Source organism: Falco rusticolus, chromosome 4 (genome assembly GCF_015220075.1).
Source record: "Falco rusticolus isolate bFalRus1 chromosome 4, bFalRus1.pri, whole genome shotgun sequence".
NCBI lineage: Eukaryota > Metazoa > Chordata > Aves > Falconiformes > Falconidae > Falco > Falco rusticolus.
Window position 1 is genome coordinate 1,800,198 of NC_051190.1, and position 26,617 is coordinate 1,826,814.

Sequence of the window (26,617 nt, forward strand, 5' to 3'; positions counted from 1 at the left end):
GGCAGCACCCCGGGGCGGCGCGCCCGGCACGGCACAAGGGCAGGGGCTGGATCCGCGTCCCCTCCGTCCTCAGCTGAGCACCACTGCGGCCCGCAGCGAGAGGGATGCGAGAAGCCGCAGGTTGCTTCCAGGAAGAGAGGCGGTCCGGAAGGCACCGGCTCCCTTTTGAAAGCCTGTTTGCCTGCAAGCGTTGGGAATTTGGCACATTGGAAAATACGTGCAAGAGTTAAGCAAACAGTTCTGCTTAGTGCGCAGACCACACTGTTGCATTTGGTGTCCAGTGTCTTACGGTGAGAGGCCACACCTTTGGCCCATATTTAGAGTACTGTATTGCATCTTTTAAGCACAATACCAGCCAGGGAAGATTTTGGTGTTGTTTAAAACAAACACAAGCCTAAGGCTTACTGAGCACAAAAAGAGCTGTACACATTGCACCAAGTACCAAGTTCCTCCACTGGCCCTGCAGGTCTCATCACAGGCCTCACCAGGAGGAACACAAACGGCTGGACTCTGAGCAGCGTTTTTGCAGGACATAAAGGTTTCAGCTGTGGAAACATTTGGTTGAAGAGTTTGTGTTGGCACAAACTTTGTGTTACTCTAAAGAATAAAGCACATAGCTTGTTTGAGACAAGGAACTTCGCTGATGAGTCATCACTGCTGAGCCTCTGCATTTGAGGAGCAACTACAGTTCATCTCTCTACGATAAATTTTGTCATGACAACAGTTGTCCCTGCAAGGCAGTTTGCCCAAGAGCTCCAAACCAGCAAGTCCATCGCTGACCCGACAGCCTTGCTTCCTCCACGCAACTGCCAAGCACCAGCCAAGTTTCACAACAGTTTCAGGGACATGGATGCCAACTCAGCTGTGACCTTCCCACCTTCAGTGAAGCGACAATATTCTTCAGCTAGTTTAAAGCTTTTAAAAAGTGGCTGTGTGAGGTACAGCCAAGATTCCCCGAGTTTACAAAAAGCTTTTTCTGTAGTTCAGAGACCAAACATAAACTTTTCCCCTACCTTGAAGTTCTGATCACAAGCAATTCCTCCAGCAACTTTTTTCAAGAACAGTGACTAAGGACAGGACCAGGACTGCCTGTAGTCATAACTGACCATACTTCACAAAAAGCAGTCTTTTTTCAAAAGTTTATGCAGTGCCCCAACCATTTTTTTTTCCCCTCCTCCTTGCCTTGTTTAAACACATCCTTTCCCTTCACTGGCTTTGTGTCTTAAACCCATGGGGGGCAGGAAGCATGTTGATTTCTTCACACTGCTAGCTAGGTTCCAAGACTCAACATTCTCTTTTGTTAAACTAGAGCTGATCGCTCCTTTATTTTTCTCCAAGGCCTGCCATGCGCCACAGGACCCTTCTTCAGAGGGATGTCACCTTTGAGGAAACTTTAGTAGCATCTTGTTTTCCCAAGTCCACATCTTAATCCTTCTCCCCTGTCTTACCTGTCAGCTTTAAGGACCTGACATCACCTCCAGTTCATCAGCTGCAAAAGCCATACCCAGGGATTTAAGACAAGAAAAAAAGACTACTTGTATACAGACCTTTAAAAATTAGATCCAGTTTTACCACTATTTAGTGATTACCAGATAATAGTCATTCGTCAAGTGTGAAGAAAATACTCAGTGAGGCTACTGTTGCAGTTGTTACTTGCAACCAGTTTAACACAGGTTGAGAATTTACAGGAACTTTCCCTACACCTCTGTCCCTTTAATCTAAGGGTCAGAAATAATCAAGGCTGTAATTATAGGGGTACAGGAGAACAGCTCATCACAGAGCCAAACTTCACCCCACACAGGAAGAGTTCCCAGGGGAATGCCCAGTTACTTGCAATAGCCAGAGAGTTTGTTCATTAAACTATTTGCAAATTAAAAGTTCACTCCCAGCAGTTTATTTTTGCTAGGTTCTGCCATCTAATATGTTGAAACAGTCAAATAAAAATGTCATTACGTTTACAGTTAGAACTTCTTCAAACTCATTCTGTTCATAGAAAAATCTATTTCAAGAACACAAGTTCCTATCCAGTTCGGACAAAATTATTTGTAGCAGTATGACAACATCAGAACTCGCGCAGTGCTTCCTTACTTGATGTTACTCAAGATGATTAAGATATCTTGCCCTCCTTTTCCCCTAATAGCAAACGACAGGACCAAGACAAAAGTGTCAAGAACCTCAAATGACAAAACTATAGGCATTTGTCCAAGACTCAGGTGTTATCACCTAGTTTGACACTTCCACTTCACAGCTTAGCAAAAGTATAATTCTGTATGCCATTCTGTAGCCCGACCGAAGAGATTTTTATCAAACAAGGAAAAAATACCTTATTTCACCTCTTCAAGAAGACAGCGGATTTCTGTGCTTCCTTTTCCTCCCACTCACAGCTGTTAGCACTACACTACCTCCTCTCATTCTAATCAAGTCTCAGGTCCGGATCAAGACGCCATTTTATGAGAAAAAATTTCCACTGAAGTCCAGTTTGCATTTCAGTACCTCAAACTTTAGAAATTAAGCTTTAAAAGGTAATCCAGTCATCCAGTTACTTCAGTCTTGTTTTATTCAGTGTTTTGAGAATCAGAACATGAAACTCAACTCTTCAGCTGTGGAGACTTGACTAGTAAAACTATCCAGGTACACATGGACTGCGTGACCCTACATTTGAGCAGACACAATCAGCACTTGCTAGTTATGTGACAGCAATTAAAAAAACAACAGTAAGCCTGCATTATTTGTTATTGGTCTAGACACTTGATCTATTCCCGCACAACAAATTTTATCATTGCTTTAAGAAAAGCTCTAGGTTCATTTAGCACATTCCGTCAGGTACCCATCCCAAACACTTCCCCACCTTATTCACACCCCTTCCCTTTCATTTGTGAAATACACGCTTCCCCTACCATATCTACACTGCACGACTTCAAAGCTTCTAACACGCCGATAGCACTATCACACACGCAGTAAGCTACTCGTTTTCAAGTTTGTTAAAACGATAGACAGAGAAACAACAGTTGCATTGAAGTTATTAAATTCTTACTAGTATTCAGAATAAACATGACATTATTGTCAACAGTATTACTAACTAAGAACTGTATAAATCCAGACATGTTACAAAACATAATGCTTAATTATGCTAAAGAACTTCCCCCTTCCAGGTTGCATGTGCCCATAATACACGCAAATTCACAATTATATACAGTCAGATTTTATCATAAGCCACCCAGACAAGGGTCTGCTAAAGCCAGGGCAGATATTAAGAGATACTGTTTTAACTCACTTGTGAGAAACTTAAGTAAAGATCAGAGCAGAAAAGCTTTATAAGCAAGCAAATTAAAGGTAGTTAGAAATATTCCAAGAGCAAAAAGTTGTTATAACACTGCTAGCACTGATTAATGCTCACTAGACTGAGGTCTGGTACATGGATCCACTAGTCCCAAGTGAAATATTCAATTGAAATAAGAAGGTCTGGCTATACAAATAAAAGGATGGCACAACTATCAAGTAATGTTGAAATCACATTTTGATTTCATACATTCTCCTTGGTGAGTTTCGTATTTAAGGCTCACAGTAAGCAAGCCACAGAAAATAAAAAAGAATCAACAGATATGTAACTATGCAACTGTCATGGCCCTGCCAGAAAACAGTTCCAGAGGCTGAGGCATTTAAAACAAACTCCGATAAGAGTTCATCAAGAAACTAGTTATCTGCCAATTATTAAGCTAAATGTTTCTATTTAGAGAGTACCGGGGGCTCCAGTAACAGAGCACTGGAGATGGCAATTAGAACAATTTGAACACACCACCAGCACAATTTCACAGTAGCCATTGAAATACATTATTTATCATTAGAAACAAATTTTAAGTACTCAAACACAGAGGAAAAAAACCATAAGCTTCCAGTTTTGGTTTGTTGGGATTATTTTTTTTTTCTCCATTTCCTGGAACATTTCTACAGCTTTGAGAGTTGATAAGCCTCACCACACACACAGCAGCAGGTAAGTTACCACTACTGTTAATAATTGCTAGGATTAACAGCCTTGCTAAGCACCAGAAACTAAAGCAGTTGAAGCCTTAGGCCACGAGAGTGGATCTAGAGTAAACTTTTTGATAAAACTAATGTTGTAAATACAAAACTAGCTGAAACCAGCAGACGCAAACAAAATGAAGAACAGGACCAAAGAAACAATTCCAAGGGAATGAGGTAACTTCAGAAGAAGCCAGCCCAGTGACCAAGAAAACCAATAGGAAATCAAGAGACCACTAACCCAAATTAAGTGAGTGGATTTGGGGATGGGTGGTATGTTTTGGGAAATCTGTCTGTTTGGGTATAACTGGGGTGCACAATCTGCTGTAGAGGTCCCTCTTTGGATGCACCCAGCTCCAGCTGCTCTGCATGTTGGCTAAATAAACCACTTATTTACTCAGCAGACTGACGACTTACCTTCTTCGAGCAGGATCCTAGGGCCAAGCCCTGTTGAGGTGACATCCGTGTAATTCCTAACATGGACTAGTGGGCAGCTGCATAATTCCTGTAACAACTACCACATATATAACCTTCTTTCACAAAGAATTTTTTACCTTATCAACGCAGACTTACTTTGTTGTTATCCTGTTCATCTGCAAGTCATTTCTCTTTAGCCCAAACACCTGGAGTAGAGGAAAATAGAGTCCATACCTTGGTTTGTCTTGTTAAAAATAAAGTGTACGCAAGCATTGTATCATTCCATTTTTCCACAACTTCACCTAGGGGAAAAAGACACAATAAAACCAAAGCTATATCACTTATACAGTATATTGGTTTTTTAAAGTAAAAGTAGCAATACTAAAAAGAAAATAAACAGTAATAACAATGATAGCACAAGATTAATAATTTATAAAAAAAACCCCAGCACTAGGACCAAGTCGAAATCAAGCTCTTTTTTGATTACTTAAAATTAAGCTCTCTTTACACGCGTCTACAAACATAGATAGCTAAAACAGAGCACTAGAACCTGCAAGAAGAGATTTTAAACAGAAAACGCAATTTTGGCTTTACTTTCAGAAGCATCTTTTCTCACAGCATGTTTTTTCATAGAAGCATCTCTCTCTAAACAGAGTCAAACCCATTCTTAAGAACTACTTTTTCTTTATTGCTAGACTACAAAGACAAGCATTATATTACCACTCCTACTACAGGAAGAAAAAAAAAAAAGAGTATTTCCAAACACAAATAAGAGCACCTTCAACTACTTAAGCATCAAATCCCACCATACTTTCCCCAGTCTTGTACGCTAATTAATAAAACAAAACTTCTTAGAGAAACAAAAAGAAAACCTCTAGCCAGTACCTCAGAACTAAAGCGACACAGCAACAAAATAACAATAATAAAGTGTCCACCTGAGACTCCCTCTTTTATGTGCACCTACGCTGATGAGACACAGCTGTCCTGCTGGCTTAAGTTCAGAGGCATCATCACCTGCTGTCACTTCAGCAGAGAAGCTAAGGTGAGATGGCACAGCTGAGAGCATTGACCCTTAGGGTTTCTTTTGGCCTTACTGGCTGACCACAGGCAACAGCTGCTTATGCCAGAGTAGTGCATAGATAAAGCAAATTACAGTCTAATGGTAATTTAAGTTAGAAGGAAACATAGAAATGAACAAGAGAAATCAGAGATCTGACAGAATCAGAAATATGCCATACTTAACAGCATAGTGTTTTTTCCCTTAAAGACCACCAAGCGATTTGTAAATTGCTTTAAAGCACTGAAAATGGTTACTAAACCTGTTTTAAAAATGTACTGCAAGAGTATTGTATAGTCTACACTTAAAAAGTTTATCAACATAGCTGTGACCTCACACCTGTTATACACAGAGCCTACATCAGCTGGAAAGTGTATTTTTCCAATCACTTCATACAGAAAAACAGACTAAGATATGATTACAAAAGCAAGTTAATGACAGTAATTTAACAGTGGGGTTTTAGTACTGAATTTTTGTAAATACTGTACTTCCCTGACACTGTTATCTCTTACTGGTCACACTTCACTGGAGAAAAAAACAACCATGAAGACAACCCATTTATAATTCTACTTTCTTTGCTAAAGCAACTAAATATTTAACCAGTAAACAACATGGTTGCCAATGATTGAGCAAAGCAAGTGAAAAATTACTCTGATTACCGTCTTTGCAGCTACACTAATGAGGGCAAGTATTACAGGGCAAAGTGGTTGGTTTGTGGTGGGTTTTTTTTGTAATGGGCTGGTCTATAGACTCAAGTATTAGATTAGTAGGTCTTCTATTAGACCAACTAATACAATTAATAAAAAAAAAAAGAAAAAAAAAAAAGGACAAACTTTGAGGACATAGGACATAACACCCCTTTGAGTCTGCAACAGGTAATCAAAATGCCTTCTGGCCTCCACATCTCTCCACACTTAACAATTGTGTGTTAGTTGAGTAAAAATAATTTCCTTTCCTTACAGTCTTGTGTCCCATGTTCCCACAGGGCACACGCAAAACCACCACCGCGTATTTGTAGGGTCATGTTCCTCTGCAGCTAGCCACAGGACATCCTCAAAAATAAAGGGTCAAGACTACAAACGGCCTGCTAGAACAACAGCCAGGATCTGTACTTGTCCAAGTATCTGTGTGGTTTCTCTGTGAGGCTCTGCCAGAGTTAAGAGCACTGTCATCTCCAAGACGTGAAGGCAACAGAGGTGGCCCCATCTGATGGCTGCCAGCACCACAACTGTGCACTGCCACCCTCCCAGCCCATGGCCTGGTGCCATCACACCACGGAAAAGCTCAGGGCCCCGGCACAGCCATGCCATGGGACACGCTCCCAGCAGCCCACCAACCTCAACTTGCAGGGTCTGTGTAACATAACATCACGAGGAGCTGCTCACGCCTCTCCGATCAGTATAGGCGGTCCAGCCGCCTCCACACCGCAGCCTAGGGCCTGGCGTTACACCAGCAGGCCTCACCAGGACGCGCTGGGACGCCGGCGCTCAGGGCCGGCCGCCAGCCGCCTTCCCTCGCACTGCTGACAGCGCGGCCTCGCCGCCACCCTCAAGGGCGCTGCTCGCGCCTGCCCGCGCGCCGCCGGCCAATCAGCGAAGCGCTTGAAGCGCAGGTGGCCCCGGCCAATCGCGGGGACGCTTACAGCCAGCCGCTGCGCGCCGGCGCTCGGCCTGAGCCCGGGGCGGTGGCAGGCCGGCCGGCTGCCCCATTGGCCTGAGGGGAGCTCTGGCCGCCGCTGATTGGCGGGGGGCGCGTCAGTGGGCGCGGTCGGCCGGCGGCGCGCGGGCCCGGTGGGGGTCCGCCCGCAAGGCCGTCAGTGCGTCCCCCGAGCCCACCGGCGAGGCCGCCAGCGCCCCCCGGCATGGCGGCGCAGCCCCCGCCCGGGCCGCGGAAGCGGAGCGGGGCGGGCTGGGCCGGGGCCGCCCCTCCGGGGGCCCTGGAGAACGGATTCCCGCCCCACAAGCGCCCCAAGAGCTCGGGGGCGGCTGGGCCCGACGAGGGGCCGGGAGACCCCTTCGGGGACAGCGACGACTTCACGGCGGACGACCTGGAGGAGATTGACACCCTGGCCTCGCAGGCGCTGTCGCAGGAGGCCGCCGCGCCGCGGGCCGGGCTCCCGAGGCACGCGTGGGGCGCCCTGGGGCCGGGCAGCGCCCTGGGGTCTGCGGCCGCCGGGCCGCGCCGGGGCAGCGTCCCCGCGGCAGGTCGGTGGGGCCGTGCGGCGCCTGGGGGGCGGGTCCCGCCTCGGCGGCCTCACGGGCCGTTTCCTCGGCGAACGCTGGCGGCCTGCGGGTCTGCCCGGGCCGGCCGGCCTCGGCCAGAGGCGGTGCGGGCGGTGCTGGCGGCGGGGCTCCGGGGCTGCCCTGCAGCACAGAGCTCCGCGGGGAAGCGCCTGTTGCCCCGTTCGGAGCTGCTGCCGCCCACCCCGCCCGGCTGGTAGGGCCTCGGGGGGCTGCCGGGTGGTCCCAGAGCCGGGGAAGAGCTGCAGAAGTAACACCCGAGCAGCCACATCGCATTAAACTAACGGTGCTGGGGAGCTGATCCCTAGCAGTGTGTGTGGTAATGCTTACCTGTCACATCGCTACTGCAGGGTAAATGTGTTACATAAAACAGACGAGTTTCATAACCTTTTATCATGCTTTAAAGTATCATAGTATTGTGCATGTTGGCTACCAGATCTTTTTTTCCCTAATGGTTACCTTTCGCTACTAAACGCATAATATCTCTCATATTAACAGCTGATTTTCAGATTTGCTTTGAAAAAGCATACAGGATATAGGGTTTTGTTCATCATTAAGTACATTGGGCTTACATGCTGTAAGCATGTTTTAGCAGTGCTAACATTTGTAATCTCTCCAGGTAAAGTTTTCAGTTCACCCTTATTTGTGCAGGGTGCCTTAACTAGAATTGTCTTGGAGGAAACGCTTGCATTTACTTTGGGTCATCTTACTGTTTTAAGGTGTTAGAAATATTTTGGGGGGAGGGTTTTCTTCTCTGTTTTAAGGATTGATGCACAAGCTCTAAAAAAAGTTACTGTGGTGGTTAGATGCATGCCATTTACCTGTTTGTAGTGACAGCACAAATATTAAGATACTCAGAGGTATGTAATGGCAAATAACAAAATCTTGATGTGAAGTCATCAGTGATGTATGTACATCACCTGTGCTTCAGAACAGATCTTGGCTTTTTTTCTGCAACAGTAAGCACTACAGAAGATAGTCTGATGAGAGATGCTTTCCAGTTTGAAGTACTGCAAACACAGCATGAAGAAATTAAACAGAAGGTTAGCAATATCTTCCCCTCCCCTCTAAATATCACAATTTTTGATAGGGCTAACTGAAAGGTGGGACAAGTTAGTTTGCAAGTATCTCATTCTAATCCAGGTGATTACTAATCTTTGAAATCCATGGATCTGTTAAAAGCATCATACTAGAAACAAGTCTAGTTATATTAAGAGTGAGAGCAATATTTTATTTCTTGATCATTTCAGACTGTCAAATTAGCATTTGCTAATTTTACTTGTATCCCATCATTCTCCTCTGTCCTGTCGGCTAGTTGGCAAGACTTGTGTTGTGTAACTTCATGATTTGAGAAAGTAAAGTCACTTTTAAGTTGTGTTATTTTACCTTCTGATGAACCCTTATGGCAAGATACTCTGGGGAAGAAATAGATGCAGAAAAGTAAGAGGGTACAAATGCCTGTACTGAGTCCATCCTTTTTTGGCAGCTTAGGAAGAACATAAGACCTGAGCAAGTTTATGATGGTATTTCACCAGGGCAGTCTTTTAGCCTCTGGTAGAATTTCACGTAGGTACTTCCTGACCTAGAAATATTATACTTGTGTTTAATACTCTTCAGTGTATTTTTTTAAACGTTTGTGTATTTGGTTTTGAATGCCTTTTTAGTGTGAAAGAGGTCTGCAGCTTAATGATAGGTTGTGTCAGGAAATTTCTTCTTTGATTTTATTTTGAACTTTGTACCTAGTGATTTTCAGTGGATGGGCCGTGGATGTTGAGGGGCAGTAAACAAGGAATAACTTGTGTATAGCACTCACACCTTGACAGACCTTTGTTTCCTCACGGTTGTGCTTTCTCCCAGATCGAGGGTCCTACTCTATTTACCTTTCTCTTGTCACCTTTACCTCTGTACTCCAAATCTTTGCCAGCTCTATTATGTCCTTTTTTACTGGGGAAGCTCCTGCCTGTACACTATGTTCAACATAGGGGTAAACCATAATTCTGCATATATAGAGGTGTCTTTTCTGCTTTTTTCTCCATGCTTTTTTCTGAGTAACTCATTTATTCTCTCTCCAAAGTTTTGTCTCTGAGTGGTGATGACTGTTCAGAAAGTATTAGAGGCTCTGTAACTCATGAAGATGCTGTTTGGGAGTGGTAGCTTGTCTTAGGACAGTGTGCTTGTTGGCTGCCATGCTAGATGAAATATAATTAAATTATCATTGTTATCATCCAAACAATTAGTAATTTATTTATTCTCAGAAAAAGAAAAGAATCACAGAGAAGGGGAAAGAGAAGAATAGTCTCTGACAGATACCAGGATGGTATACAAAGATACGCCTTTGCTGTCATTTTACAATTCTCTTAGAGATCACAGTAGCTGAACCTGATTTAATCAGAAAAAGATTAGAAGCAACATCGCAGAATTTCTCAGCTGTGTTACAGGAGCATTTTTCTCCCTAGAAAGTATAAATATACCTGATTTTCAACCACATAATGATATAAATGCTCACTTTCAGTGATATACATCCTTTCATGGAATTCATCTGTTTGCAGCTGAAAGAAATGCAGGATGAAATACTTAGTAAAAATGGAGAAATTAAAATTTTGCGTGACTCAATGCAGCAGATGGAGTATGCTATGGAGGAACAGAAAAGATCATACGTGCTATTGGAACAGCAAAACTCTCAGATCTTAAGTGAAAAAGAAAAAGAGTTCTTCAAAAAGGTTTGTAAATATGTCAATTACCGGCATATCACATGCAGAAGCTAATTTTATGACTTAATATGTCACAGACTGTCTAGTCAAAGGCTTTTTGCATTTGTGTGAAATTTCCAAGTGATGGAAATTTATTTTCTTACTTAGAAGAAAGCATTTGTAAGAACTTGCTGAGTTTTTTCTTCCGCTAAAATAAAAGTAAAATTCAAGTGGTAGAGGTTTTTGTTTACTTGTTGCCTTTTTTTTAAGCAATCCCAAGATCATTAAAATGGGGATTTATTTTAAAATGGAAAAAAGCGACAGAATATGCTTTATGACTCTGATGGGATTGCTGTTTCTGTTGCAGTCATCTTTCTGAAAGCCCTGAAGAGGACAGTGCCTGCTTTTGTCCTGTTTACTCTGCTGTTAGCAGCCACAGTGTAGCTATGCTCTGCCTAGCGCTTGGTCTGTCTTAACAAGTCACATGTTTCTTGCCTGAACTTTTGGCGCTTGGTTCTAAGGTAGTATTAATTGGACTAACATAAATAAAAATGGGGAACTTACGCAGAGTTCAAAGTAAGTAAGTAGATGGTAATCTTGAAATCTTACGGTAATTCTAGTTGCTTTGCCATTATACCATCTCTATAAATTATTTGGTAACAGTAAAACTGTCTTTAATTCCTCTTTCAGATACTGTCGTTACAGTCAGAGCTGCAGTTCAAAGATGCAGAAATGAATGAATTAAGAGTGCGACTTCAGAACTGTGAAAGAAATAAACATGTTACTCAGACGGTTTTAATGCCAAGGTGGGAGTTTTGGAAAATGAGTTTGTGTTACTTTTTACAATACATGTGCTTAAACTATTGAAGAGGCTTGCTTTCTTCATGTAACTCCTAGCTCCATTGTCTTTAAAAATACAACCAAACATCTGTTGCCCTCTATGGAATTGACTCAAAAAGAGCCTTCCTTGTATCTGTGACAGAAATGCAGAGTTTGTAGCAAAGGAACATCAATGTAAATAGACCCTTGTTTAATAAAATAATTACAAAAGAAATATTGATTCATCTGTCTGATTTTTATTTTAGCCCTAAAAAGAATTTTGCAGTACAAATGAACTCAGAAGGATGTTCTCCACAGCCTAGAAAAAAATCTTTTCCTACAAAGGAATCCTTCAGTGCTGAAATGTCCACTAAACCATCATGTTCTTCAGGAAATTTGGTTGCCCCGACTACTTCCATCAAAGAAGGTAAACCCATATACAACTTGCAACATTTTTAGCTGCATATGAACATTCTGCTGTAAATAAGGATTTGTGCTATGTGACTGAACAGTTTCACCGGTTCACTGTAGAGAAAACCAAGTATTTATTTTATTTTTGCGTAGATTTCTCTTAAGTTTTATACCGGTTGGCATTAAATAGCTATGACTGAAATTTGCATCAGGATCATTTTAGTTCACACCTTGGTAACGCCTATATGCCAGATGCCAAGGTGTCAACAGTGAAGTGACTGTTGGCTGTAATGAAAAGCTTTCATGTATTACATGATGAACTAAAATACCAAGATTGTTAATCTGCCTTTCTCGTTGAATAAAGAGGAACAGGAAATAATTTGCCTGTTTCTTGAATCGCTCTGCTAGTCAGCTAATGCATTTTTTTGGTACTCCTCCTGGTTTTGGCTTTAAAGCTGACCTTTTTTAATTTATTTTATTTTAAAGGGTACATATTTAGCTGCATTGAAAGAAGCAACTGAAACAGTACACTCATTTCCTCTTTTATGTGTAGGGCAGTAATTCTCACAAAATTGTGTCTGGAAATGGCGTTGAGTAAAGCTTAGGACATGAACACATGCATGTATTTGAAGACTGCTATAATATGAAACAAAAATGGTAGTTCTTTATAGCAGCTGACTGCCATGTTTCCAATAAGAAATAATAAATGGAAGAAATGTGGATATCATCAACTAACCCTTACAGGAAGTGTCATGAAAAATCTGAGATGTTACTGTCAGTTACAGTAGTCAATTTGAAGCTATATGGGCAGTTTTGAATTCCATCAAAAAGAAAACCAGTAGCCTTTAAAGCATTAGTGTTGCTAATTCTTTTGGCCTCCTGACTGATTGTTCATTATGGTAGGAACACTCAATATGCCTATTTGTTTGAAAAACACACTTGATTATTTGTCTTCTGAACCCTGCAGGACTTTTGGCTTGTTTGACTAGTTATTGTGACATATATAGATGATTGAAAGACTATGAAATGCTCAGTTTTTATTTTTTTTTTTAAATAATTTAATATTTATTTTTAATGTAGCCATGTAAATTTCTGCTGGTAATGGGAATTCAACTCAAGTTATTTTTTTTTTTCCTAAAATAAAGGTTGAGAGTAATAGCACTGAACAATCTGGAACATCTGACAGTAAAGCTGAAATTTTACTCACTTTTCCAATTTATTTTGGGGAGCAATTCTACTTGCATCACAGCTCTTAACTATTGTTTGATGTATCTGTTACACAAGACAAATGTTGTTTACTGGTCTACTGTGTTGTTTACTGCCTATATAACACCTATGGCCATCCGAATGTGTAAAGGATCGGCACAGATATATAAGCAATGTAATTTTCGTAATAGACTCATAATTACTGTTTGGTTTAGACAGTAAGATAACCCATCCTGAAGTTTTATCCGTGAAGCATGAAGCAATGGGAAAAAACGGTTCCTACAACTCTGTACCTAAACGAAATGCACAAGGTAACTTAATTCTGTTAAAAGAGAATTTACGTCCTACTTCTCTGAGGAACAGCTCAGATGCCTTTACTAAGCAGTGTCATGATGAGGAGCCTGCTACTTACAATGCCACTGCACCGAACAGCGGTGTTCAGCTAGTCGCTTTTTCCTTTGAACATTGTGATTTTGCAGTAAAACATTTTAGGTTATATTATTATCTTGCATCCTAACAACATTCTTGTGTTGTTATTCTGCTTGAGAAAAAAGTTCGCCTGGGTTTTGTTCTATGGAAGGATATGGATCAAGAGACATCTTATTACAAGGCTGGCTCTTTCAGTATTAATATATTATGCTTTCTATTGTAAACATAAAACCAGGAAAATCGTAGCTTTTTTCTCTTTTAATGAAGGCAGAAACAATAAAGCAACATTTACAACAGTCAACACTAGGAAGTCTCCAGGGTACTATTTCCAATTCAGAATAGAATTGCGTCACACAATTTTAATGTCTGGACTGGAACATGGAGGGCAAGTCATCAGGATAATTGGAATATACTTGATCATTTGGATCAAGCTATTTTGTTAATATGGGATTGTAATTAAAATATCTCTAAATATATTTGGTTAATATTTAAATCATATCTTTAATTTTTCTGAAAATCATTCTCTTGTAGAGAAGATTTGTAACAAAAAAAATTATTTTGAGCCTGAGAGCACTACAAATAAGACTTAATCTTTTGAAATACTGATTTTTTGTTGATGTTGCAGTTGATGGTAGAGCTACTCCAAAGACAATTATGTATCCTTTCAGGTTCTATCTTACTAAATGCACTGATGAAGCAGCCCATTGTTCCTGGGTCATTACTAGGACTCTGCCATCTTCTTAGCAGTAACTCTGAGCCTCTCCCTGGAGCTGTACTGCAGCCTGACTATTTGGATACGTAAGTTGTTTGGTTTGGGTTTTTTTGTTAAACTGTATCTGACGTTTTCTTAGTATAGTGGCATTCTCCATAGTAAGAAATGCTTATCATGTGGGACAGCTCATTCTTTGTGTTAAATGCTGTTTTGCTTAGGCCATTTAATGCAAATTTGGAACATCATTCTGCATCTTTGATTATTAATCTTTGATTATCATAGATACTTAACAGTGGAACAACAGTAAAGAGATAAACTAGGTTAATATATATTAAGGGAAGGCACAGGAATATGTTCTATAAAACCTGGCAGCGACTGTTAGCAGCTGCTGTTAACCACCTAAGGACATAAAACTTGCATTGCGTTGAGGGGAGCATATAAACATGATCATGAGTCAAGAGGGAAGAAAATGCTGAAAATGTGATCAAAAGAACAGTACGCTTTATATCTTCGAAGTCTATTCTATGTGCAATTTGTAAGGTACAATTAATGTGCAGTTTTCCAAGATGTGTTTATAGTGACTGGTAAAGCATTTTAAATATGAATATTGGATATAACCTATAATAATTTTTCACTCTAAAGAATTAGACTGTAGCTCCTGAAATGCCCTTGCTTTTCTAATATGTTATTAGTAATTCTTGAGTTTTGTGGGTTCATAACAAGGCTCGTGTCTCATTGCCCTTGCCATTTATGCAAGTAAAAGTGGTGCATTTGGTCTTTGTAGCTGCAGTTTGACTAGTTAATCGCTGAACTCTCTCTGGGCAAATAAATACTTTTCAGTTGTTGCTGTAGTCCTTTAAAGGCCCCTGCATACTACAGATCAGTAGTGGATAGATATTCTTCCCAGAAGCTACCAAATAACATCGGGGAAGATAAGAATATATGATGTTATCAGAAGCATGAAATCAAAAAGCCAGTGTTTGAAACGTAGTTTCAGACAGTGGCTTATAATGAGCTGCTTAAGTTACTCAGCTGTGAGCTCTGACTGCTTTCACAAGACCTAGGAATGCTTTGAAATTGCTCTTCCATGCAGGTATCAAGGAGTAGGAGGTTTTTACCCCAATTTACGTTTTATTTTGGGAACAGACATCTCTTAGTACTCTAGCCTTTCTATTATTAGATCCAGAATATGGATAACTCAAATTGCAACTATGTTCTCTGCCTTTTCTTCTGAAGTATTTCCCTTCTTTTCATTTTATTTGGATAGGAAGTCCACACAACTACCCAACAGCAGGACAACTCAAGAAGGAATTGCTCCTCTTGTATCCCTGCAAGAAGCTCAGAAACTTGCACTAACAGGATTGAACTTGATTGCCATGGACACAGGATTATATGAAGGAAGCGGAACGGAAAGCCAGAGAGAGTTCTTGCACCTGACGCGCTGCAAGATCCGAGGCGCGGTGCATCTCTTGCCCTTGGTAGAACACCATATTGGTGCGTACTGTCAAGCAGTACAATTGGCAGACAAGTCAGTAAATGGTTCCTGTGGAAACCATTCTGCTGTTTCTTCCGGAACCAACACAAATACGGTGTCAAGTAAGGAGGACTTCAGGTTGTCTCTTGAAGAAACCACAGTTGTGTCACTGGGTGTTCTTTATTATTTGGCATTCTATAGCTGGGATGTTGTGCACATGTTGCTGTCAACTGAGGTGGAAAAAAGTTCTGCTGCTGGAGATGAACAGGTTTCCAAGATGGACAAAAGCGTGTTGTGTGATGATCAGTGTGATAATAAAGAAGATACCAGGATGCAAGGAGGGCTGCCTGTAGCTCCACAGGATGCTCCCAATAATGATCGAGCTCAACATTCCTTGTTTAAAAAGCTGCTTCAGGTTTTAGCTTTTTCTGCTGCAAGAGGCTCCCAAACTGATAGTGTATTGAACCAAAGCCTAAAAGTTTTGGTGAAATTAGCTGAAAATTCAACAATGGACTTGCTAATAAAGTAAGTCAGCAATAGCTTTAAAATTACTTCAGACTTTGCTGTTTAACAATTTTCATTCTCTATTGAAACTAGTTTGTGGAGATGACGGTAGAAGTTTTGACATATATGAGAGAATTATCACATTTTCCACATAACCTTTGAGAAGCAGTTGAGGATCTTTCTACTGACTTGCTCCCAATGAATGTGGTAATTGACCCCACTCAGTAACAAGATTTGTTTATCATGTTTATATGAAGCAGATGCTGTTGCCTCATTGTATAGCTGTCACTTGAAAGTGAGAAACTTAAGGCCATGTGCAGTTGATCAGTATATCAATAACATTAATTTGGGGTATTTTGCAATTGCTGGGAGATGTGTAAGGAATGAAAGCTCAAGATTTCATTCTGGTAGGTAAAACGCCACTCTCAAAAGTGAGGCATTGCATCTGCTAATGATCTAACGTACACAAACATAGTATGAATTGCAGACTGCTAAATGTAACAAAGTATGGTTTTCAGTATACTTTGTATTTATGACACAGAAGTTGAGATCAGGTGTGTCTTGTACGGCTACAAGTGCATAAATTACAGTGCTGTGTACAAGAAATAGTGTATTTTTGACTTGTCAGTGCATTTCCCATTTCTAACTGCGTTTTCTTTTGAAGTTTTCAGCACTTACTGACTAGCCAGATACTGCTCCATTGTCTGTGTCCAGAGACCCCTTTGCCTGCTGTCCTTTTGACCGTGAGACTGTTGTCTGTTCTTGCTCAACACCACATGTTGGTTGCACAACTTTGTTCTCATTCAGGTAAAAGACTGCATAACACAGAGAACTGTTGTCAGCTGGATGTTAGTTAGCATGACTAAAGGTAATGCAAACAGGCCTTGCTTCAAGGTGTTAAAACCCCCAAAGGCAAAAACCCCACTGTGTTACCTGAAAACTTGTTTTCTAGTGCAGTGTTTCAGTTTCTGTTTGAAGAGTATGTTGTCTTCTGGTATCTGTCTTCATACAGTGCTTTTGATACCCATGTGGATTTAAAAAACTACCTTCCAGATGAAAGTTTATTATATTAAAGGTTGATGATGCAAAAAGGGCTTTTCTTGAGTTTTGAAGTTTTAATTTGTCTGTGCTCGCAATACTCTTGCGTTTAGGAATTGCAGTCTGCTGCATCACAAATAAGTCTTTGTCAAGTTCCTTATGAGGTAGGACAGCATTACCACAAATGCATATACAAAGTTTAGGGATACTAGTTTCTCCAGCACTGCTTAAGGTGTCTGAAGTAAAGCAAGTAGTTGAGGCTGTACCATGAGTCCCAGGATAGCACTCTGTGCCTTTTCTGAAATGTTTTGTTGTGTGACAAAATGAATTTTTGTCATAAACAACTGACCACCTGGGAAGAGAACAAAGTCATCTCTGTTTCAGACACCTGCCTTCTTCTTGCACTGTACATGTATATTACATCCAGACCAGATAAATCAGCATCTGAAATGCTTTGGCTTCAGCTGGAACAAGAGGTAACAACTGTTTGTTCATATGCTTTTTCCTGCTGTTTGCAGCTGGGGGAGCGGGAGGGCAGGGCAATGCACAAATTGTCTGAAAACAAGTTCTCCAGTTGAAGTAGAACACTTAAAGTATTGGCTTGCAGGAAGGGATTTAGAGTAGCTGCTTGAAACCGAATCAGTAACTATTCTTAAAGAGAACATCAGTCGTAACTGTCATAGTTAAGTCACTGAAAAAACAAGAAAGATCCTAGGATGGCTGTAAATATTCACCACTAAGGTTTTTTTTTTTTTTGCTTTTAGATCAACAGAGGAGTAAAAGGAAGCATGATTCATTTTGATTGTATTAATTACTTCTGAACTGTACCTCATGAGCTATTAAACATAAAAGGCAGCCTGCGATGACTTAGGATTATATTGTAGTCTGTGGAAAAGCGAGCTTGCCATATAATTGTCGTGGTCATATATAAGAAGAACAGTTTTTGAACTTGGATTGTTTGTACTGACAATAGTGACTTGTTTGAGTTTCTACTATTTGCTCCACTTCAGCTCTCATTTCAAAGAATTTACAACCATTTTCATTATCCCCCTACCTACATCGTTACATTAAGTGTAAATATATTATTTGCAGTGTAAATATATTATTTGCATGCAGTGAATAAAGGCCCACTGCTCCTTGTTAGCCTCTCTCATCAGAAAGTTGAAAAGGTTTCTGTGCAAAGCAAATGCTATGTCTGCAAAGTTTTACAGGAAAAATCTTGTAACAATTTTTTGGGGTAAAAAAGATCAACTTAAGAAAAGAAGAGAAATGTTTGAAACTAGTAATGAAATGTCATTTCTACCTCTTTTTATTTGCAGCTCAATTGTTTGATAGTTCCGCAGAACCCTAGTACTCATTATAATGCAATCTGTGTGTTTTTGTAATAGACAGTTAGACTCCTGACAAGGTGTATGCGGTGCTCCAATCCAGTGGTTTTATTACCTGGTACAGACTGCCAGTGTAATCTCGAGGTACGTCACTACAGTGGCTGCGTTAAATCTACTGAAATCTTAAAGGTACTCAGTGCTGAAATAGCTTTTTTTGCCCTTTTGTTAGCTACATGAGGCAGAAGTGTACTGCACTTCACAGGATGCCACCTTCTAGGAAGCTTGCTTGCTAGAAAATACTTTGAAATCTTGAAGCTTGAGGAGATTAATCAGTAAATTTCATAATTAAATAAGTTTTCTGCTCCTCTGCTTTGTGTACTGAGGCACTTTTTTTCTTCTTGCAGGTGGTTAAGGCACTAATTATAATGCTACATAGACAGTGGATGAAGATTAGAAGATCTGAAAACAGCTTGTGTGCATATAAGGAACAAATTATTCAGTTTTTACGGGATGCTGTTTTACTCTTACACAGCCTGTCTCAGAAAGATAAACTGTTTCATGAACACTGTTTGGAAGTTCTCCATCAGTATGACCAAGCCATGCCAGGCATAAGAACCACTCTCAAAAAGACTCAAAAATTGAGTGCCTGTGAAGGTAAAATGAGTCAAATGATAACGTTGGCTTTTTTCCACGCTGTAGGAATAGAAATTCCATTTCTGTCCCTTTCCTCATTTAACAAGTACCATGTACCAAATACCATGGAAGTTTGTTGCTCAGATCTCTGAAGACAGTCCACACTAGTGCTTCTCAGTCTTCATTACAGTGAATCAGTACTCTACTATTATTCTTTAAGAGTGTTAAAAATATGTCCCCACTATCTGTTCAAACAAAATCCTATACTCCAGCTCTCTTTAGTAGAACAATCTGTACTGTATGTTACCTTATTTAAAAAAAATAATTCCAAGTCTCTAACAAGCATTACACCTTTGCTCTCCAGTTGTTTGTTTTTTTTCCTCCACTGCATCCTTAACGTGTCTCTTCTTCCTCTCCTACCCCCAACCTTCTTACATCACCCCAAGAGCTTCTCTAGCCCATGTCCCTCAGGACTTGCCTCTTGCTTTGCACATTTCTGGTGTCCATTTCCTAGAGCAACTTAATTTCATGAAATCACCTCTCCTCCTTGTACCTTGATGCCATTTCTTCATTCACTTGTGGCAGTATTTACATGTATGTCGTAGAGCTGATGTGAAGACTGTGCTTTTATGTCGGTGTGTGGTTTGCTACAAGATGTCACACAAGGCATCGGGTGTTACTCAGAGCCAGAGTGATAAATCCTTCACTGTTGGTGTACGTATTGCATCAGTAAGGCAGGTCATGCAAGCATGCCACTATTCATGACTTCTCTGAGATGCTGAACGGTGCGCCATGTATTTGTTCCACTCTTCATTGCTTAGTGTCCCAAGGCTTTCTAGAACTTGGCGCCTAACACCTTGTCTAGTTATGCTGGGAATGGACCAAAAAACCAGTGTAACAGCTTGTTGTGCTGAGGACAGTGGTGCATGTGTGTGCTTGCAAACCCGTAGTTAGCATCCAGGTTCTTCCTTTGAAACACAAAATACTATGCTTTTGTCCTACTGACTTTTTTCAATTAGTTAACAAAAAGGGTGTTTTAAATTTCACAAGTAGTCAGAACTAGTTGGAAAATAGTGTCCCTTACTGGTTTTCTACTAATAGCTAAATTTAATGGACTGCCCATGATCATTCTCTCCTTTAAAAGGCATTAAAGGAGGGGAGAAGTCTGTATGACAAAACATGTATCTAAAGACCCATTGGCATGAAACCTTGAAGAAGGCTGTTTGCTGTAGCCTTCTATAGTCAGTACATTTTAAAATGCAAACCAGCTATACTTTACTACGTCAAGTAGAAAAATGACTCTGAAACATATTGTTGTTGTTGTTGCAGAACTGGTTTTGGATGAATTGTATCCTTCTGAGCCAGAAGCAGAAGACCAAGGAATGGACTCCAGCTAGCTAACAGACAGATGTCTGTCCATCCTCATCTAAATCTTAATAATCACTGCCAGTGTAAATCTGAAATTTAAATCACCTATTTTATTAAGTGATAATCTAAAAGTCGTACTCAAATGCAGTCCAACTAAGACACATTTCTTTGTTGTGTTTAAGTGTCATCTAAACATAGCTGAAAGCAAAGAAATTTTGATGTAAGAATTATACTGCAGTGTACTCTTTTGCTGTGCAAAACCACTGAATGGTTGATGACTGGTTCTGTTTATGAATTTCATCCGTTATGAAATTGCTGTGAATGGAAATTTCATTATGTGTTCTCCATTTTACTATGACTACAGCTAATTTACGATGCTGAATGTGCTGAGATACTTGGGATCACTGCCTTTGTATGAAAGTCTTTTGAACACATTTGTTTCTCTTGCAGCTGTAAAACTTTGTTGCTTGACTTCCAAAATTTTCATGTTGATGTTAGTAAACAGTGATTTTTAGAACCTTTCTAGAAATAACTTGCAGTTGGCAGTTCAGTTCTGAACAAAAAATTTAAAGCTCTGTAGTGATCAGCTGAGTTCACTCATTTTCCTCAATTCCATGAATCTGCTGAAAGCGTAACTATTGAGATGCCAAAGCAAAAAACACCAGAACTTACTTTGGGAAAAAGTTACCTTAGAGGAGTAAGGTGGTAATGTTGAGGACAGCATTCTGTCTTACTAGGTGAGAGAAGGATATTTAAGTGTGTGCAGAATGACTGTTTTTTCTGTTGTAGTATCTGGATAGGCAGTGCAGTGAAGATGAATGAGCATCCCCTTCCTAGGATACAGCACTGAAGCCTGAAAGAACAGTCGCAGATAGCAGGTGTCATACTTGGCTGCAGGGATCAGCTGAACCGTAGGTCCTAAACAGGGAAGCATGAGTGCTAGTAAAATGAGCCTACAGGTTTGAATTTTTAAATTATTTGGGAAGTTTTTTTGGTTTTTTGACAGATACTTGATTCAGAGCAAGCCTGGCTCCAGGAACCAGAGAGAGGAGGAGGAGACAGTACTACAGTGGGAAGGAAGCCCTTGGAAAGAACATCCAGTTCCCTGGTCATACCCCGAGGCTGCGTCGTGCCCTGGGGTGTGCCTGGGCCAAGAGCCCCACTCCGGTGTGCCGAACAAACGCCTGACTTGGCTTTTGCTTTTGAAGAAAACTCCCAGAACCTGCGATGAGGGAGTAACCAGCGTAACAATCCAGCATCTCCCTGAGGCCAAAGCTCTCAGGAGGAAGGAGTGAAGCTTCCTACCTACAACACAGCCTAGGGCTCAGCCTCCTCCTCTGTGAGCCACAGCTGGCAGCCCTCCAACCAGCACGGCCTGGTTGGTTCTGTGAAGCACAAGCTGCCAGCTGCTGCTCTCAGTAACAGGTTTCAATTCCCTTGTAGCAGCTAGAGAACTGCAATTTTCCTGCTTAAATGCAGCAAGCAAGGATGCACAGGCATGTAACAGCAGAGCCTTCCGAGTCCTCTGTATGCTTGTGTGGTAACAACTAGAGCCGCCACCAGAGCACGGGACAGGACACAATCGAGAGGTTTCAGCATTAAAACCACCACAAAACAACAAGAAACGAAAGCCAAACACAGCACTTCCCATCCTTTAGAATTAGAGAGAAGAGCTTGAGAATGTCAGGTAAAAGCCCTCTCCCTCCCCAAAACTGAAATAAATATTAAGATAAGTCTTTAAAAATAGCCCTGTGAGCCTGAGCACTGGTGAAGCAGTATCTGGCAGGATCACAGCTGTGGCAAACTTAGAGCTGTCCTAACAACGGTGATAGTCCCAATATATAGTGACCTGCCACCACTCTTCAACTGCTCTGTGCTCTCGTCACCACCTAATTTTTCTAAACGTAATCTTAGAGATAAGACGCATTTCAACCCTTCATTGGGTGAATGCACCAAATAAACTGTTAAGAGAAGCTTGGATGAAAACCAGTTAAGCAATTGCAAACTGCTGAAGCAATCCAGTTATAAAAACTTGTTTAAAAAAATTCCTGGCCTCATCTAAAGGGCGTGTGTATGGCAACTTGGGAAAAAGAGAAGTGTATTACTGCTGAACTATATAAACAAACATTATCTGTGGAAAAGAATGCTCAGAAAATAGCCCTAGCTGTTCCCTTCTGGCACTGCACCCCCTCCCATCCACCCACTCTTAACAGACAACACCCTGATGTGCACATTCACAGTTTTCTTCCCACTTTTGACTTTAAAGTGGTATAGCCCAGGCTATATACTAACCAACCAATCCCAAACCCTACATCTTTACTGGTAGAAGTGATACTAACGTCATGGTATTATGAAATTAAACCATAGCATTTAAAAATTAAGACTTTTTCTGTAACTGAACAGTTCACACTCCTAAGGGAAAGCAAAGCTTTTCTCCTGAAGGGAAAATGCAGACATCAGTATACGGACAGAACTGCCATAATTCATTATTTGGGAAGTCATTTGCAGTAACCAATCTTTTGTCAGGATCATTGCAAGACTATACTGACCTTCAGTAATTATTCCCTGTTTACATTCTCTTTGGATTTTTTGCTTGGGATTAAAAGAGATCCAGTCACGTATGCAACAGCTGATCATACCCTGAAAAAAACCCCCACCAAACACTGAAGCATTTTTACAAATTTTGGGGCTATAAATTGTGGGGCTACTGCTTTACTATCTTCATGACCTAACAATAACAGAACTCGGACTGTTCTCATCAGACACTCCCTGAGGAATTCACAGCATAGCAGCTCTTTTTTTCAAGGCCAGTTTGCATTTTGCCAACATGTTATAGATAAGTTGTGCCTCTGTGTTAACTGAGAAAAGGAATTTACTTTGGCATCCATCACAGCACTGATTAATGAAGTACTGAGCAGCAACAAAATCCACTAGTTATGTTCTGTACATGATTATTATCTTCCTCAGCAGCAGCAGCCACCATCCATCTGTTTTCTTGCCCATGGGGATGGCAACTAGAGTCTCCCCTTGGCTGAAAGCAGAGCCGAGTGTAGCTGGCATTTTCCTCCACAACAAACTGCACTGAGCAGACAGGACTAAAGCCAGGCAGGAGCTGGATGAAGGACACAAGCGTCTCTACTAGCTTGCCCTCTACTCAGGCAGCTTTATGCCTGTTCTCTTGAAGAGCAGCAGCGCGGGAGGCATCATGGCATTGCCAAGCATATTCCTGTGGCAATTCCAGGACCGGAGGTACTGCAGGGACTCAAACATACAGTAGTTTAGTTCTACTAAAACTATGTACAGAGATAAAGTAAATGATGCTTTAGTGATTAAAGTATTTAGGGAGGGAATTTGCACAGGCAACGCCTTGTTTTCTACAACTCACAGAATCATTGACTGGTTGAGGTTGGAAGGGGCCTCGGTGGGTCATCTACTAGTCCAGCCCCTGATCAAAGTGAACTGCCACAGACAAACAACTGTTTTGTGACACGTCAGGCCTCAAAACACCTTTTTATAAACCAAGCTGTAATAGGTGACGATGGCAAATGCAAAATACCTCATCCTCTAGCATGCAACATCTGACCTGAGTTTTTATTCCTAATCCCACTAGTGTGAACTACTGCTTAAGAGAGGTTAGTCTGTGCCAGATTATTAGAACAGTACATTACTTTAACCACTGAATAATGTTTTTATGTTAGTCAGTAATACTAATTATTTATGGTTACATTAAGGTCAAGCGCAGCCGTTCCGATCTGCCTGTGTAGAGACTGTGTTTATCTGCTATGAATATAATAGCAAATGCAAACTTATGTTTACAGTGTAAATGTTAAAAATTAAACCATCATGGATTATAATTTAGCAGACATAAGAAAAGGTGGTCTGTGAGCTATAAAGATCCACAAACCCACTGTGGCTGAAGCTGATCAAAATGCTTCCAAGAGTGAGGGTCAGCACCTTCACTATGAAGTTTAGCTGCAAAGAGCTAGCAATGCACTGAGCACCTTGTCCCAGCAACAGGTACGTATAGTTCCCCTCAGACTAACCTTAAAAGTTTTAGTCCTAAAGCTTGTAAATGAAATAGCGGGCTGCGTAGCTGCTGAAGTGGTAACCTGCTTTTGAAAATTAGAGAAAACAGCTAGTTTATTTTCATAGGGGTCATCATATTCCAACCACATAACTGCAGTCTCCTATCACGAGATAACAGAGAACAGTAATTTTGTCTATGCATTAGTCATATTATAGGTTGGTATTTTGAAAATGTAGCTAAACAATCTGTTTTGCCAAAGACCACCTTTACAGCACCGCTCTGCTGCAACACCTGCCCAGCAGCCTGTAAAGCAGATCCTACCCGATTCCAGGGCCAAAGTAACATTGGAGAGTGAACCCCAAAAACCGACTGCAGGAGCAAGGAATGTTGGAACGAAAAGTCTCCAGTAACTGCTTCCAAAAGTTTTGACTGCGGTAAGGGAAATGGGACATCAGAGGTTAGTTTATAAGTATCTTGAACCGTTTCTTCATTCTAGTGAAACGGCCACCTGACTTGTCAGTTTGCAGGAGGGGAGGAACAGCACTGAGATGGAAATGGAATCGCCTCCAAACCTCGACAGCCTGCTGCAGCCCCAAGGGAACCAGAGGGCCCATGCCTCACCACACCAAGCAGAGCCTCCTCGCTATCCTGTACTGACAAAAGAAGTTGGTTGCGTCTCAAACCTAAAGAAATTCCTTTACAACAGAAGGACATCCTTTGTAACATGGCTAGCTCACCCTTAGTGGAGATGACCATAAAAAGGTGAGGTGAGGCAGAGAAGACTACTCCATCAATGCATATGCCTGAGCTCTTGAAAAGGAGAAAATAACCTATTTTCTTCAGTTTCATCTCACCTATCAGGTTTCACTCTGGTACTTTTTTTCCTCTCCTGTACAGCTTGCTTAAAAGCTGTAAATCTGACCAGGTTCCTGTGATGCAGGATACACTAACGAGGAGATGAGGTCAAATAGTAACGAGAAGGGAAAAAACTGGCCCCAGACCCCTGACAAAAGCAAACCTGGCAAGTTAGCATCAAATCTAGGCAGGTATGATGTTTCTGTACTTGGGGGGACGGGACGGGGACAGGGACCCCCACCAAGGAGAGAATTGCTTGTTTGGCAACAATCGCTGGTTTTTCCCTCCGTTGCGTCCAGCTCCTCCATGCAGCCCTGCCATGGGTATTAAGACACATGCCAAGTTTTGTTCTAGGAAAAAAACCACACTACCACAAACAACTTCTGATTAAACATTATGAAAACATAACCAGCAGTACTCCTCACCTAACTCCGGGCTCTCAGCTTTTTATTTCACTGCTGTCCTACGCAACATTTTCCTACAATGTTAGAGGGTGAAGACACCTTTGAATCCCTATGTGCTTGTTAAAGGAAATCTCAAGGTTTTAAAAAAAGCACGAGCTCCTGTTCCTCAGACTTGTGTGTAGGGAGAAGGAAGGCACACAGATCTTCTCTGAACAGAAGGAGGCTTCTCCGCCTCTCACTTCTCAAACTCGGCCATGCTGCACACATGCACCTGCTAAAAAGTAATGAGAAAAGAAAATCAGATGGACTAAAAAGTAGTGGCAACAAAACCATCAGAAGTAACTGCAATTTCCTGGTGTAATTTCTAGCCCAAACATTCTATTTTTTTTCTACTGTTATGTATGTAGGAGTGTACTTTTTGTCTGCTGTCCCCAGTTAACTAATAGAAATTCTGTTGAGAAAATGTGAAATAAAATCGTAAGTGAAATGATCTGTTTCTCTCCTGCAACACATTATCAGCCTACAGATGAAACTTAACAAGTAACAAGGTAACACTACAAAACTACCCGATTATTTCAAAAGAAGGGGTGTGTGTGTGTAGGGTTTTTTGTTTGTTTCTCCCTCCCCCACATCCTTTTAAATCCTACATTGGAAACTTAACTGGCAATTCAAGGTAATAATGATTATATACTGAACACCCTCAACCAAAATTCAGTACTACTTGGTGTCTTACAGAAAGCATTCTTGACTTGCTCAAATATTTTCGAGTGCAAGACTAAAGAGTCTAGGGCATGAATACCTTTCTGAAGCATGTTTTTCAAACTATTGAAAATACACAAAACCACCAGCAAAAATGTTTTCACACAGAGCAGAAAGCATCAGTTACTACACACTGAATTAGTCAAGTTGATAAACGAGGCATGATGTTCAACACACAAGTCAAAATACATGTCAAGAAGATATTTAATCAAATTATAGGCTTCTT

General features: G+C 41.1%; 2 protein-coding genes across 4 annotated transcripts in view; one reads left to right on the forward strand and one right to left on the reverse strand.

Annotated features, from left to right (window-relative positions):
- The window catches only part of IPPK (inositol-pentakisphosphate 2-kinase), a 61,703-nt gene extending 54,649 nt beyond the window's left edge, over positions 1-7,054 (reverse strand). The window contains exons 1-2 of one of the 2 annotated variants that reach the window (XM_037383234.1): positions 6,958-7,054; positions 4,594-4,739 (exon numbers count right to left, since the gene is read on the reverse strand). The gene's annotated coding sequence lies outside the window, so the exon portion shown is untranslated. The other variant, XM_037383235.1, reaches the window with a different exon arrangement.
- Positions 7,055-7,238: 184 nt separating this feature from the next.
- LOC119147601 (ATR interacting protein) lies at positions 7,239-20,925 on the forward strand. Of its 2 annotated transcripts, XM_037386829.1 has the most exons (13): positions 7,239-7,698; positions 8,695-8,777; positions 10,284-10,454; positions 11,115-11,230; positions 11,510-11,670; positions 13,076-13,171; positions 13,958-14,087; positions 15,269-16,000; positions 16,644-16,786; positions 17,402-17,493; positions 18,406-18,489; positions 18,750-18,999; positions 20,308-20,925. In XM_037386829.1, the coding sequence occupies exons 1-13, from the start codon at positions 7,356-7,358 to the stop codon at positions 20,373-20,375; spliced, it is 2,469 nt and encodes an 822-aa protein (XP_037242726.1). In that variant the 5' UTR covers positions 7,239-7,355; the 3' UTR covers positions 20,376-20,925. The 2 variants fall into 2 exon arrangements, with proteins under 2 accessions (XP_037242726.1, XP_037242727.1); XM_037386830.1 differs by lacking the exons at positions 7,239-7,698; positions 8,695-8,777 and adding an exon at positions 9,222-9,300.
- Positions 20,926-26,617: the final 5,692 nt, after the last annotated feature.